This window comes from Salvelinus alpinus, chromosome 6 (assembly GCF_045679555.1).
Source record: "Salvelinus alpinus chromosome 6, SLU_Salpinus.1, whole genome shotgun sequence".
NCBI classification, from domain to species: domain Eukaryota; kingdom Metazoa; phylum Chordata; class Actinopteri; order Salmoniformes; family Salmonidae; genus Salvelinus; species Salvelinus alpinus.
Window position 1 is genome coordinate 27,034,772 of NC_092091.1, and position 14,649 is coordinate 27,049,420.

Here is a 14,649-nt window from a genome sequence, read left to right on the forward strand (position 1 = left end):
ACCAAATGTTCAGCTAATCGCTCAGCACTACCCCATAGTAATTTGCGAACAGTCCCTAAGCATATCCAGCAGACGTCTGAGTAAGTCAAGGCTAGACACCAGGCATTATTATAATTGAATGCAGTCTGGCTCGATGTAGGCTATAATGAAATCTTTAGGGAAGGTTGTTTTCAGCAGTGTTGGGTCTTATTAGCAGTCATGTAACCCAGCCATTCACTTCACACATGACTCCAGATTGCAGCATCATAATCCTCCTAGCCGGATGTTGAGATGAAACAAGCAATTACTGAATCTTGCTGGATAGACAGCGTTATCTCCCTCTTTTCATGTCGTGTTCAATGTGTGAGTTTTACATAAGAGACTCCTCTTCTCCGCGGAGAGCTGTGGCAAGCAACTTCCCTCTTCTGAAAGGGGTCATCGACCCCCTCAATTTCACTGCTCCATGATGATTTAACTCTATTCCAAGGAGAAAAACCGAAGCACAACACAGTCTCTGTTAAAAGCTGTTACTATACCTAAAATATTTGTATGTATCCTCAAATATAGACTCTAGAGACAATATTTTACCTGTGGCTTTTCCTGGCAAAGTTCAGACATTAAAGCCTCTTTTAGTCTCTTCGACCTGCATACATATCTACCACCTTTGTTTGTAAACACATCTAATCAGGCTTCATTTCTTCCTACTTAGGTAAAGTATGTGAGTCTGGACTTTCTCACGCCTCATGTTATGTCATGACTTGATCCATGCAGAGCAGATAGGAGGCCCTCTGGACAGTGTAGACAGTGACATAATCTACTGTTATTCTGTGAGGGATTACTCTAATTTTAGCAATCAAAAGAACAACTATTCAGACATTCCTGTGAAATCCAGAGGCTGTGTGTGCAACTGAGCGGTAAAGTAACCATTGAACCCACTGCACCTAATGTAACACCCCTGTCCTCACTGACCGTGGGCAACATGAGACGGTGCTAGGCCACTACCATCGCTTTGACCAGGTGGTCTAGTTATGAATCAGGATTGAGGAGGTCTATTCCAAAAGCATCTGTCTTCAGCCTTTGCCTATGAATAGGATGTGTGGTGGGCTGCGGAGTGCAGACCGGGGCTGAGGGGACAGTGGAGGATATGTGTCAGAGCTGGGCTCGAGGAGTCCAGTCCAGGAATGTGGTCGTGGGAACGGGACTGGGGTGCAGTGAGGCTGGGTGAGGCCAAGGCGAGGTGGGGAGAATGTGGGCCATGCTCCATATCCACTCAGGTTCCGCCCTGCTGTCTCCCTCAGGAGGGAAATTAACATTGTTCTGACCCTGGTAATGGGCTTGCTGAGGGCTGCATTTACATGTCTAAAGAACTTAATACTCCCCTTCCGCTTCCCCGTAATGGAGAGGAGTGTTTACCTCTAGCTGGACTTCCTGCAGGGCTGTTGAGAGTTCTATCTTGGGCACACTGCAGCCATGACATTGTTGCTCACTCAGTTGTTTTCCATATTTTTCCTCCTGCAGAGAAACTTGCTGAAGCACAGAGGCGTTTCGCCACCCTGCAGAATGAGCTGCAATCGTCTCTGGATGCGCAGCGTGAGAGCAATGCACCAGGCCTCCGCAAACGCAAGACGGTGTTCCACCTGTCCCAGGAGGAGCGCTGCAAACACCGCAATATCAAGGACCTGCAGCTGGCCTTCTCCGAGTTCTACCTCAGCCTCATCCTGCTGCAGAACTACCAAGTTAGTACCATTAACCCTAAACCCTACACACTACCCCCAGATACTACATCCGCCTCATCCTGCTGCAGAACTACCAAGTAAGTACCCTTAAACGTAAACCCTACACACTACCCCCAGATACTACCTCCGCCTCATCCTGCTGCAGAACTACCAAGTAAGTACCCTTAAACGTAAACCCTACACACTAACCCTAGATCAGGGGTAGACGACTAGATTCAGCCGCGGGTTGATTTTTGTTGGAGCTTCGGGGGATTGTAATAACTATAATACTTTGTACACTGCAAATTGACCACAACTAAGCCCAAAAAGAGATTGTATTTAAAAATAACAATAATTTAATACCTTGATTACATTGAGACAAGATCACATAATGTATGTCTCTTTTTTTATTAGTAGAAATACTTGGGAACAGATTACATAAATAAATAAATAAATATCTTAATTACTGTTGATGGAAAGTATTTTGGACCAAAAACTAAAATTCTCAAAAAACTCTGGGGGGCTCCAAGAAAATGGCAAACACCTGCCATAGATACTACCTCAGCCTCATCCTGCTGCAGAACTACCAAGTTAGTACCCTTAACTCTAAACCTTGCACACTACCCCTAGATACTAGCTCCGCCTCATCATGCTGCATAACTACCAAGTGAGACCCAGTCAGCCTGTCTCCACACCCTCTCATCTTTCTGTTTGATGCTGCTATAAGCATAACATGTCTTTCTACAGCTCACTCTCTCTCTATCCATCTCTATCCATCTCTCTTTATTGGTGTCAATTTCATTCTCTGTTTCTCTCTTTATCTCAGCAGAATAACCGTTCAGTCATTGTCTCCTGTTGATGTTTCTCTGCAGCTCTTGCTCAATTCAATTCCCTAACCCTAACCCCAGGATTGGTCTTTCTCCCAGAATCTGAACTTCACAGGTTTCCGTAAAATTCTGAAGAAGCATGATAAGATCCTGGAGACCCCCCGCGGGGCTGACTGGCGTGTGGCCCATGTGGAGGTGGCCCCTTTCTACACCTGTAAGAAGATCACCCAGCTCATCTCTGAGACAGAGGTACGTATGGAACCGAAGCCCATGGCTGTGGAGGTCTAGGCATTGTTGAGGTTAACTATTTTCCAACAATGTTTACTCTGTCAGCTATTTTAGCTAGGTACAATCAGGAAATTATGAATGGCCAAATTTCGCATTCTAGCGTAGTCTGATCCTGGTCTTTGACTCTCATTGAATATGTTGTATTGCATTCTAACCGTTTCATGACGGTTAGAATGCAACCAACCAAGCTATTTTTTTTATTTTTTTTTGCGTTGTTCGTAACTTGTTTGTACATAATGTTGCTGCTACCGTCTCTTATGACCGAAAAGAGCTTCTGGACATCAGAACTGCAATTACGCACCTCAGATTAGACGAAGAGTTGGTCTTCAATGAGTCGGACAGGAGGGATATACAACAGACACCTGACCAGGCCCAGATCCTCGTCATTCGCTGGAGAAGGAAACTGAGATTTCGCGGAAAAAGGTCAGGGTGCCTTGTGAGGATCAGGAGACGAGTGGCTAATCTGCCTTTGACTTCCGTCCTGCTAGCTAATGTTCAATCGCTGGAAAATAAATGTGACAAACTGAAAGCACGTATATCCTACCAACGGGACATTAAAAAGAGTAATATCTTATGTTTCACTGAGTCGTGGCTGAGCGACAACATTAAGAACATACAGCTGGCAGGTTATAAACTTTATAAGCAGGATATAACAGCAGCCACTGGTAAGACACGGGGCAGGGGCCTATGTTTATATACGTAAACAACAGCTGGTGCACGATATCTAAGGAAGTCTCAAGGTTTTGCTCACCTGAGGTAGAGAATTTCATGATAAGCTGTAGACCACACAATATACCTAGAGAGTTTTCATCTGTATTTTTCGTAGCTGTCTACAGACCAATGCTGATTCTAAAACCGCACTCAATGAGCTGTATACCACCATAAGCAAACAGGAAAACGCTCATCCAGAGGCAGCGCTACTAGTGGCCAGGGACTTTGGAAAGTTTTACCTCATTTCTATCCGCACGTTAAATGTGCAACTAGAGGGGAAAAAATTCTAGACCACCTTTACTCCACACACAGAGACGCGTACAAAGCTCTTCCCCGCCCTCCATTTGGCAAACCTGACCATAATTCTATCCTGATTCCTGCTTACAAGCAAAAATTTAAGCAGGAAGCACCAGTGACTCGGGCCAATAAAAAAGTGGTCAGATGAAGCAGATGCTAAATTACAGGACTGTTTTGCTAGTACAGACTGGAATATGTTCCGGGTTCTTCCGATGGCATTGAGGAGTACACCACACCAGTCACTGGCTTTATCAGTAAGTGCATCGAGGACGTCGTCGCCACAGTGACTGTACGTACATACCCCAACCAGAAACCATCGATTACAGGCAACATTCGCACTGAGAGCTGCCACTTTCAAGGAGCGGGACTCTAACCTGGAAGCTAATAAGAAATCCCACTATGCCCTCCGACGAAGCATCAAACAGGCAAAGCGCCAATACAGGACTAAGATCGAATCGTACTACACCGGCTCTGACGCTTGTCGGATGTGGCAGGGCTTGCAAACTATTACAGACTACAAAGGGAAGCACAGCTGAGAGCTGCCCAGTGACACGAGCCTACCAGACGAGCTCAATAACTTCTTCGAGGCAAGTAACACTGAAACGTGCATGAGAGCATCAGCTGTTCCGGACGACTGTGTGATCACGCTCTCCGCAGCCGATGTGAGTAAGACCTTTAAACAGGTCAACATTCACAATGCCGCAGGGTCAGACGGATTATCAGGACATGTACTCCGAGCATGCACTGACCAACTGGCAAGTGTCTTCACTGACATTTTCAACCTCTCACTGTCTGAGTCTGTAATGCCAACATGTTTTAAGCAGACCACCATAGTCCCTGTGCCCAAGAACACTAAGGTAACCTGCCTAAATGACTACCAACCCGTAGCACTCACGTCTGTAGGCATGAAATGCTTTGAAAGGCTGGTCATGGCTTACATAAACACCATTATCCCAGTAACCTTAGACCCACTCCAATTTGCATACTGCACCAACAGATCCACAGATGATGCAATCTCTATTACTCCACACTGCCCTTTCACACCTGGACAAAAGGAACACCTATGTGAGAATGTTATTCATTGACTACAGCTCAGCGTTCAACACCATAGTGCTCTCAAAGCTCATCACTAAGCTAAGGACCCTGGGACTAAACACCTCCCTCTGCAACTGGATCCTGGACTTCCTGATGGGCCGCCCCCAGGTGGTAAGGGTAGGTAACAACACATCTGCCACGCTGATCCACAACACGCGGGCCCCTCAGGGGTGCGTGCTCAGTCCCCTCCTGTACTCCCTGTTCACTCATGACTGCACGGCCAAGCACGACTCCAACACCATCATTAAGTTTGCTGATGACGCAACAGTGGTAGGCCTGATCAACGACAACAATGAGACAGCCTATAGGGAGGAAGTCAGAGACCTGAACGTTTGGTGCAAGGACAACAAACTCTCCCTCAACGTGATCAAGACAAATGAGATGATTGTGGACTACAGGAAAAGGAGGACCGAGCACGCCCCCATTCTCATCGACGGGGCTGTAGTGGAGCAGTTTGAGAGCTTCAAGTTCCTTGGTGTACACATCACCAACAAACTAACATGGTCCAAGCACACCAAGACAGTCGTGAAGAGGGCATAACAAAACCTAATCCCCCTCAGGAGACTGACAAGATTTGGCATGTGTCCTCAGATCCTCAAAGGTTTTACAGCTGCACCATCGAGAGCATCCTGACGGGTTGCATCACTGCCTGGTATGGCAACTGCTCGGCCTCCGACCTCAAGGCACTACAGAGGGTAGTGCGTACGGCCCAGTTCATCACCGGGGCCAAGCTTCCTACCATCCAGGACCTCTATACCAGGCGGTGTCAGCGGAAGGCCCTAAAAATTGTCAAAAACTCCAGCCACCCTAGTCATAGACTGTTCTCTCTGCTACCACACGGCAAGCGGTACCGGAGGGCCAAGTCTAGGTCCAAGAGGCTTCTACCCCCAAGCCATAAGACTCCTGAACAGCTAATCAAATGGCTACCCAGACTATTTGCATTGCCCCCTCTCTTACATTTCACTGTAAGGTCTACTACACCTGTTGTATTCGGTGCATGACAAATAAAATTTCATTTGATTTTGATTTGAGTAATAGACCTCCCTTTGACATGTTTTTGTTGTGTGTTTGTCAGGCTCTGGTGACCACAGAGCTGGAGGGAGGGGACCGTCAGAAAGCCATGAAGAGGCTGAGAGTGCCTCCACTGGGGGCAGCACAGGTGAGAGAGTGACTGCACCATAGATTTATTAGAATGGGAAAGGGGGATAACAAGTCAGTATAGAGTGTATTTTAGTTAGTGGACCATTAACCAATCACTTTTGGATCTTTCCCGCCATAATTCCAGCTCGTGTCAGCTTCTCATCAACATTAACGTTGTATGACAGTTCGACACACTTCCCACTCTTCATCTCTTTCCTGCTGTGTGTGTATATATATGTGAATGTGTGTGTGTGTGTGTGTGTGTGTGTGTGTGTGTGTGTGTGTGTGTGTGTGTGTGTGTGTGTGTGTGTGTGTGTGTGTGTGTGTGTGTGTGTGTGTGTGTGTGTGTGTGTGTATGTATGTGAAACACACACTCTATTTATCCCCACGGTATTGATCCTGTAAGAGGCTCTCCAAACTAGGCCGGACAAATGACTTTTTCCACAGGGGATGAGAAAATGCATCCCCATCACATATCCCTCAGATTTATAGCTGTATTAATATCAATGTCATGCCCAGCCTGAATTGTACTAGATCAAAATGGCTTGTCCAGATTCCCCGTGGGCACCTTTATATGACTTGTATTTTTAGCACACACCAAAGTACTTGATGATAACACACGTTAATATACTCTTTCTATACCGTGCATTGAATTGACTGCAGCACAACCAGAAAAAGGTTTCTGCTTCCCTGGATAAGTGTGTCTATCTGTCAAGCTAAATGAATTAGTAAATGCCTAGTGCAGTTCTCCAGCTGTGTGCCTGACATTGCAGTGGAGCCTAGAAGACTAGCAGTCATGCAGGTGTAGTAACTGGTAATTGCTCATCTCTGTCATTCTCTGCTCCTTCCTGCAGCCTGCTCTAGCCTGGACTACCTTCCGCGTTGGCCTCTACTGTGGGGTCTTCATAGTCCTCGCTATCTCCTTCCTCCTCACTGGTACGTTCACACACAACCATGCTATTAAGGCCTTTTTACTGGGGGTTAGCTAACAGATACAGAGGAAATGAGGCTTACAATTTAGACTTGGCATTAGGGGGAACTCAAGTTAGTTTTGCATACTGTATTGTAGCTTCAGATATTTGAAGGAGAATGGCATGATCGAATTGCTATTATTCTTTTTCAGGTGCTGTACTCATCCGGTATGAGAACGTGTGGCCTCTGGTGCGTATCTACCGCGGTGGCTTCCTGCTGATTGAATTCCTCTTCCTGTTGGGCATTAACACCTACGGCTGGCGCCAGGCGGGGGTCAACCACGTGCTCATCTTCGAGTTGAACCCTCGCAGCAACCTCTCCCACCAGCACCTGTTTGAGGTAAGGGAGAACCAGGGGATGCACAAGGACAATGAGAAAGAATCCAGTCAGACAGTAGTGAAAATAATGGAGAGAAGAAATCATCTTGTGTGACCACCAGAGCGAGAATGCGCTGAATAATGGAAATAAAAAACGGTAAAATCAACAACAAAAAAAAATGTGTCACATACACATGGTTAGCAGATGTTAATGCGAGTGTAGCGAAATGCTTGTGCTTCTAGTTCCGACAATACAGTAATAACCAACGAGTAATCTAACCTAACAATTCCACAACTACTACCTTATACACACAAGTGTAAAGGGATAAAGAATATGTACATAAAGATATATGAATGAGTGATGGTACAGAACGGCATAGGCAAGATGCAGTAGATGGTATAGAGAACAGTATATACATATGAGATGAGTAATGTAGGGTATATAAACATAAAGTGGCATAGTTTAAAGTGGCTAGTGATACATGTATTACATAAAGATGGCAAGATGCAGTAGATGATATAGAGTACAGTATATACATATACATATGAGATGAGTAATGTAGGGTATGTAAACATTATATTAAGTGGCATTGTTTAAAGTGGCTAGTGATACATTTTTACATACATTTCCATCAATTCCCATTATTAAAGTGGCTGGAGTTGAGTCAGTATGTTGGCAGCAGCCACTAAATGTTAGTGGTGGCTGTTTAACAGTCTGATGGCCTTGAGATAGAAGCTGTTTTTCAGTCTCTCGGTCCCTGCTTTGATGCACCTGTACTGACCTCGCCTTCTGGATGATAGCGGGGTGAACAGGCAGTGGCTCGGGTGGTTGTTGTCCTTGATGATCTTTATGGCCTTCCTGTGACATCGGGTGGTGTAGGTGTCCTGGAGGGCAGGTAGTTTGCCCCCGGTGATGCGTTGTGCAGACCTCACTACCCTCTGGAGAGCCTTACGGTTATGGGCGGAGCAGTTGCCGTACCAGGCGGTGATACAGCCCGACAGGATGCTCTCGATTGTGCATCTGTAGAAGTTTGTGAGTGTTTTTGGTGACAAGCCAAATTTCTTCAGCCTCCTGAGGTTGAAGAGATGCTGCTGCGCCTTCTTCACCACGCCGTCTGTGTGGGTGGACCAATTCAGTTTGTCCGTGATGGGTACGCCGAGGAACTTAAAACTTACTACCCTCTCCACTACTGTCCCGTCGATGTGGATAGGGGGGTGCTCCCTCTGCTGTTTCCTGAAGTCCACAATCATCTCCTTTGTTTTGTTGACGTTGAGTGTGAGGTTATTTTCCTGACACCACACTCCGAGGGCCCTCACCTCCTCCCTGTAGGCCGTCTCGTCGTTGTTGGTAATCAAGCCTACCACTGTAGTGTCGTCCGCAAACTTGATGATTGAGTTGGAGGCGTGCATGGCCACGCAGTCGTGGGTGAACAGGGAGTACAGGAGAGGGCTGAGAACGCACCCTTGTGGGGCCCCAGTGTTGAGGATCAGAGGGGTGGAGATGTTGTTACCTACCCTCACCACCTGGGGGCGGCCCGTCAGGATGTCCAGTACCCAGTTGCACAGGGCGGGGTCGACACCCAGGGTCTCGAGCTTGATGACGAGTTTGGAGGGTACTATGGTGTTAAATGCTGAGCTGTAGTCGATGAACAGCATTCTCACATAGGTATTCCTCTTGTCCAGATGGGTTAGGGCAGTGTGCAGTGTGGTTGCGATTGCGTCGTCTGTGGACCTATTGGGTCGGTAAGCAAATTGGAGTGGGTCTAGGGTGTCAGGTAGGGTGGAGGTGATATGGTCCTTGACTAGTCTCTCAAAGCACTTCATGATGACGGAAGTGAGTGCTACGGGGCGGTAGTCGTTTAGCTCAGTTACCTTAGCTTTCTTGGGAACAGGAACAATGGTGGCCCTCTTGAAGCATGTGGGAACAGCAGACTGTGATAAGGATTGATTGAATATGTCCGTAAACACACCAGCCAGCTGGTCTGCGCATGCTCTGAGGACACGGCTGGGAATGCCGTCTGGGCCTGCAGCCTTGCGAGGGTTAACACTTTTAAATGTTTTACTCACCTCGGCTGCAGTGAAGGAGAGCCCGCAGGTTTTGGTAGCGGGCCGTGTCAGTGGCACTGTATTGTCCTCAAAGCGAGCAAAAAAGTTATTTAGTCTGTCTGGGAGCAAGACATCCTGGTCCGCGACGGGGCTGGCTTTCTTTTTGTAATCCGTGATTGACTGTAGACCCTGCCACATACCTCTTGTGTCTGAGCTGTTGAATTACGACTCTACTTTGGCTCTATACTGGCAATAGCTACACTGTTTGTTTCCGGTCACCTTGCCCTGGTTAAAAGCAGTGGTTCGTATTTCAGTTTCGCGCGAATGCTGCCATCAATCCACGGTTTCTGGTTTGGGAATGTTTTAATCGTTGCTGTGGGTATAACGTCTCCGATGCACTTTCTAATGAACTCGCTCACCGAATCAGCGTATTCGTCAATGTTGTTGTTGGACGCAATGCGGAACATATCCCAATCCACGTGATCGAAGCAGTCTTGAAGCGTGCAATCAGATTGGTCAGACCAGCGTTGAACAGACCTGAGCGCGGGAGCTTCTTGTTTTAGTTTCTGTTTGTAGGCTGGAAGCAACAAAATGGAGTCGTGGTCAGCTTTTCCGAAAGGAGGGCGGGGGAGGGCCTTATATGCGTCGCGGAAGTTAGAATATCAATGATCCAGGGTTTTACCAGCCCTGGTAGCACAATCGATATGCTGATAGATACTATCAATACTATCAATACTAATCTGAAGACATACACTAGGGTTTTTTTCTGATCATATTTCCAAGGACAATGTGTATACTGCTTTATAAAGGAAATTTACAGAAAATGTGATAGTTTAATGCCTTTGTGTCTTCTGTAGATTGCTGGTTTCCTGGGCGTGCTGTGGTGTATGAGCATCCTGTCCTGTCTGTACTCTGAGTACACCATGCTGCCCATGCAGGTGAACCCTCTCATCCTCTACGGCTTCATGCTCCTCTTCCTCATCAACCCCTTCAAGACTGGCTACTACAAGTCCCGCTTCTGGCTGCTCAAACTGCTGGTGAGCTCCTTCTCCACTGGAACTACTGCATTATAATGATAATATTACATCAGTACAATGAAACCTGACTCAACTGGTGTTTGTGTGTGTACAACAATGTATTTGATACCTATCTCACATTCTATATTGTGTTCCATGTATTCGGCTTATCTTTTCTTTGTCTGATGTTTACTGGCTTGGGTGATGGGGGGTAGGAGGATTCAGTGTGTGTGCGAGACAGAGGCCAGTGGGGTGAGGGATAATAGGATACAGGCGTGTCCCTGGGGATGTGGCGACTGTGACTGTGCAATCATTACAGGGATGGATCCATCAGTATGCTGCTCCTCCAATCTTCCCCATCTCCCAAGCATCCCCATCCCTCTCCAGCTCTGATTGGGCCCCACTTGGGCCTGTGCACCATTCTAGAGATGCACACGCCCACACTGAACACAGGCGCTAACCAAAATCAAGGAACAAATCAAGACAGATTGTCTGGTGTGTTAGTTTACGCAATGAATACATTTAAAATCATTTTTATCCTCTGGATGTCTTTGTATGATTGGGATGTTGTGGAGATCAATAAGGACATAGATTGACATTCGGAAAGTATTGCGACCCCTTGACTTTTTCCACATTTTGTTACGTTACAGCCTTTTATCAAATGGATTAAATCGTTTTTTTGCCTCATCAATCTACACACAATACCCATAATGACAAAGCAAAAACAGGTTTATAGACATTTTTACAAATGTATAAAAAATAATACACTGAAATATTCAGACACTTTACTCAGTACTTTGTTTAAGCACCTTTATGACGTTACAAGCTTGGCACACCTGTATTTGGGGAGTTTCTTCCATTCTTCTCTGCTGATCCTGAGCTGTCAGGTTGGATGGGGAGCATCGCTGCACAGCTATTTTCAGGTCTCTCCAATGATGTTCGATCGGGTTCAAGTCCGGGCTCTGGCTGGGCCACTCAAGGACATTCAGAGACTTGTCCCAAAGCCACTCTTGCTTTGTCATGGCTGTGTGCTAGGGTTGTTGTCCTGTTGGAAGGTGAACCTTCACCCCAGGCTGAGGTCCTGGCACTCTGGAGCAGGTTTTCCTCAAGGATCTCTCTGTACTTTGCTCCGTTCATCTTTGCCTCGATCCTGACTAGTCTCGCAGTCCCTGCCTCTGAAAAACATCCCCACAGCATGCTGCTGCCACCACCATGCTGCACCATAGGGATGGTGCCAGGTTTCCTCCAGACGTGACGCTTGGCATTCAAGCCAAAGAGTTCAATCTTGGTTTCATCAGACCAGAAAATCATGTTTCTCATGGTAGGTGCCTTTTGGCAAACTCCAAGCAGGCTATCATGTGCCTTTTTACTGAGAAGTGGCTTCCGTCTGGCCACTCTAAAGGCCTGATTTTTGGAGTGCTGCAGAGATGGTTGTCCTTCTGGAAGGTTCTCCCATCTCCACAGATAAACTCTGGAGCTCTGTCAGAGTGACTATCGGGTTTTTGGTCTCCTCCCTGACCAAGGCCCTTCTGCCCCGATTGCTCAGTTTGGCCGGGCGGTCTGCTCTAGGAAGAGTCTTGGTGGTTCCAAACATCTTCCATTTAAGAATGATGGAGGCCACTGTGTTCTTGGGGACCTTGAATGCTGCAGACTGTGGGATCTTATATAAACAGTTGCCTTTTACAAATCATATCCAATCAATTGAATTTACCACAGGTGGGCTCCAATCAAGTTGTAGAAACATCTCAAGGATGATAAATGGAAACAGGATGCACCTGAGCTCAATTTCGAGTCCCCTAACAAAGGGTCTGAATACTTATATAAATAAGGTATTTAATACGTTTGCAAGAAATTCTAAAAACCTGTTATCACTTTGCCATTATAGGGTATTGTATGTAGATTTGTGAGGATTTTTTTGTATTTAATCCATTTTAGAATAACGTAACAAAATGTGGAAAAAGGGAAGTGGTCTTAATACTTTCAGAATGCTTTGGTATATAACAGGTTGAATCAATACTGCAGCTGAGACAATCTGGGGACTGGGTGAGGCTGCATAGTGAGGCTGCAGAGCATACAGAGAGGTGGGCTGGTGAAATGTCAGGCTTGACCTGGAGGCAAGAGGGAGAGAGGATCATTCCCATTCAGCCACAGTCTCATTCACAGACCCCAGATAACATAATCCAGTCTCAACAAAAACCATACCTAAAACACTAGTTAACCCAATCTTGTTAGACTACATTAAATCAAACCGCTACAGAGGCACTGCTCTTCAGCTGACCCGGTGCTGATCCCAGACTGTCATGTTTAGGGCATGTGTGGTGTGTCAGGTTGGATACTGTGTGTGTCAGCGATACTATTGCTGGTGTGGCAACAGCCCTGTTGAATGAGATTGACACACTCCAACTAGAGCCTCGTTAGGCTTTTCCATACGTATCCACCAGTTCATTTACTGTAGGGAGATGTAAGAATTGCTGGTTGCTTCAGGGCTCATGCCCTCAACACGTTCCAGCTCATTTTGCTCTGCCCTCTCCCCTTCCACTGCTCTAATACCCTGTACATGACAGCCTCATTAGCTGCATGACAATGAGCTTCCTCCATGTTGAAGTCTTGTGTACACGGTTGGAGCCGAGGTCTCTGCGTTTGTGTCCCTTCTCTTTTGTTAATTTGTACAGTCTGTTTTGCCTTGATGTGAGACAAGCATGGGAGCTCTAGTAGTATTAGTATGCAGAGGTATACTTGAGACAGAGGAGCTGTCAATGTTTTCCTAACCTTAGACTATTTCAATAAGCATTGCAACCCCCCCCCCCAATCCTGTGTCTTGTATGAGACTAATAAATCTGTCTGTCTCCCCAGTTCCGTGTGTTCACGGCGCCGTTCCACCGCGTGGAGTTTGCAGACTTCTGGCTGGCCGACCAGCTCAACTCTCTGGTGATTGTACTGATGGACCTGGAGTATCTCATCTGCTTCTACAGCTTTGAGCTCAAATGGACCGACCGCAAAGGCCTCCTGCCCATGTTCAACGGTGAGTTAGAGCACTGGCTCCCTTTAGGTAGGTACTAGTTATGGTCTAAGTACAGGACTGGGGTGAGGTAATAGCTGAATGTATGTTACCTATATATTATGCTGGTTCATCAGCTCTATTTGAACTCATTTTATAACAGTGTTGTTTTGTTTGGGAGATATGTACTGAGTCTAAATGGTTTAGCTCGATCTGACTCCGGTCAATAGACACTGTTGTCCATGTTCAGTGGGGTCTGTCTGTTCTATCTGTCTGTGAAATTAGTCATTAATGGTTCTCCTCAGTAGTCTGCAGCCTGACAAATCAGCAGCCAGGTAATTGATTGGAAACGTTTGGGTCCAGCTAGCCTCTGCCGAGTCCCCAACAACTGGATGTTCCGGTTTTCAGGCGACACTCCATCTTAACCCCTCCTCCACATTTACTGGATTGGTTGAACAGTGCAGAAGAGAACCTCCCCCGACAACCTCTCCCTCTCGTCAAGACGAGTGTCTAGGGCAGCGGTTACCAAACTAGTGATGCCTGTATGAAAATGGGGTGGCGGGAGAATTTCCAAAATTCTGAAAAAATACAAAGCATTCACGGGTCATTACGGAGAGGATTTGGTTCCTGACAGAAAGGGAATACCCTGCCGTCTCCCTCAGAGCATTAAAACTCATGGTACCCTTCGCCAGCTCATATCTGTGTGAATCTGGATTCAGCAGTGCTCTCGTCTACATTAAAACCAGATATTGATCCAGGTTGGATGTGACAGCAGAGATGACCACGTCCCCTGACTTTGAGAAGTTCAGACGCGACATGCATCAAGCACACCCATCTTGTCCATGGTGGTGAGACGAGACATTATGTCAGACTTATTTGTAATTGACTGTCTTAGCCCCAAATTAAAAGTATGTGATCGTGAGTTGAGAAGACAATTAAAAATACTGTTAGAATGTTTTGCAATTGACTGCCATAGCCCCAATTAAAATAAGTTAACATTGTCTGTTAATTACATATTTTTTTGGTTGGGGTCATGAGAATTTTCAGATATCAAAATGAAGTCATGGATGAAAAAAGGTCCAGCAATGTGACTTTCATGCTGATTAGCTGTCCACTCAGAGAGGGCTGTTACTGCTCTGTGTGTAGGAGGGATGGAGAGAGAGCAGCATAGTGCAGAATGACAATGAGTCTGGGACTACAGACATATATAAATATATATTTGTTTTTAAGTAGTCATTTAGCAGACGC

General features: G+C 46.2%; 1 protein-coding gene across 3 annotated transcripts in view; it reads left to right on the forward strand.

The window, feature by feature from the left end:
* The window catches only part of LOC139578471 (xenotropic and polytropic retrovirus receptor 1 homolog), a 106,581-nt gene that overhangs the window by 77,288 nt on the left and 14,644 nt on the right, over nt 1-14,649 (forward strand). For all 3 annotated transcript variants that reach the window (XR_011675555.1, XM_071406109.1, XM_071406110.1), the window contains exons 4-10: nt 1,498-1,715; nt 2,621-2,770; nt 5,988-6,071; nt 6,907-6,988; nt 7,176-7,363; nt 10,245-10,424; nt 13,257-13,425. Coding sequence is in view for 2 of the 3 variants with exons in the window: in XM_071406109.1 (XP_071262210.1) it covers nt 1,498-1,715; nt 2,621-2,770; nt 5,988-6,071; nt 6,907-6,988; nt 7,176-7,363; nt 10,245-10,424; nt 13,257-13,425 (1,071 nt within the window). In the remaining variant the exon portion in view is untranslated. The remainder of the gene's footprint in view (nt 1-1,497; nt 1,716-2,620; nt 2,771-5,987; nt 6,072-6,906; nt 6,989-7,175; nt 7,364-10,244; nt 10,425-13,256; nt 13,426-14,649) is intronic.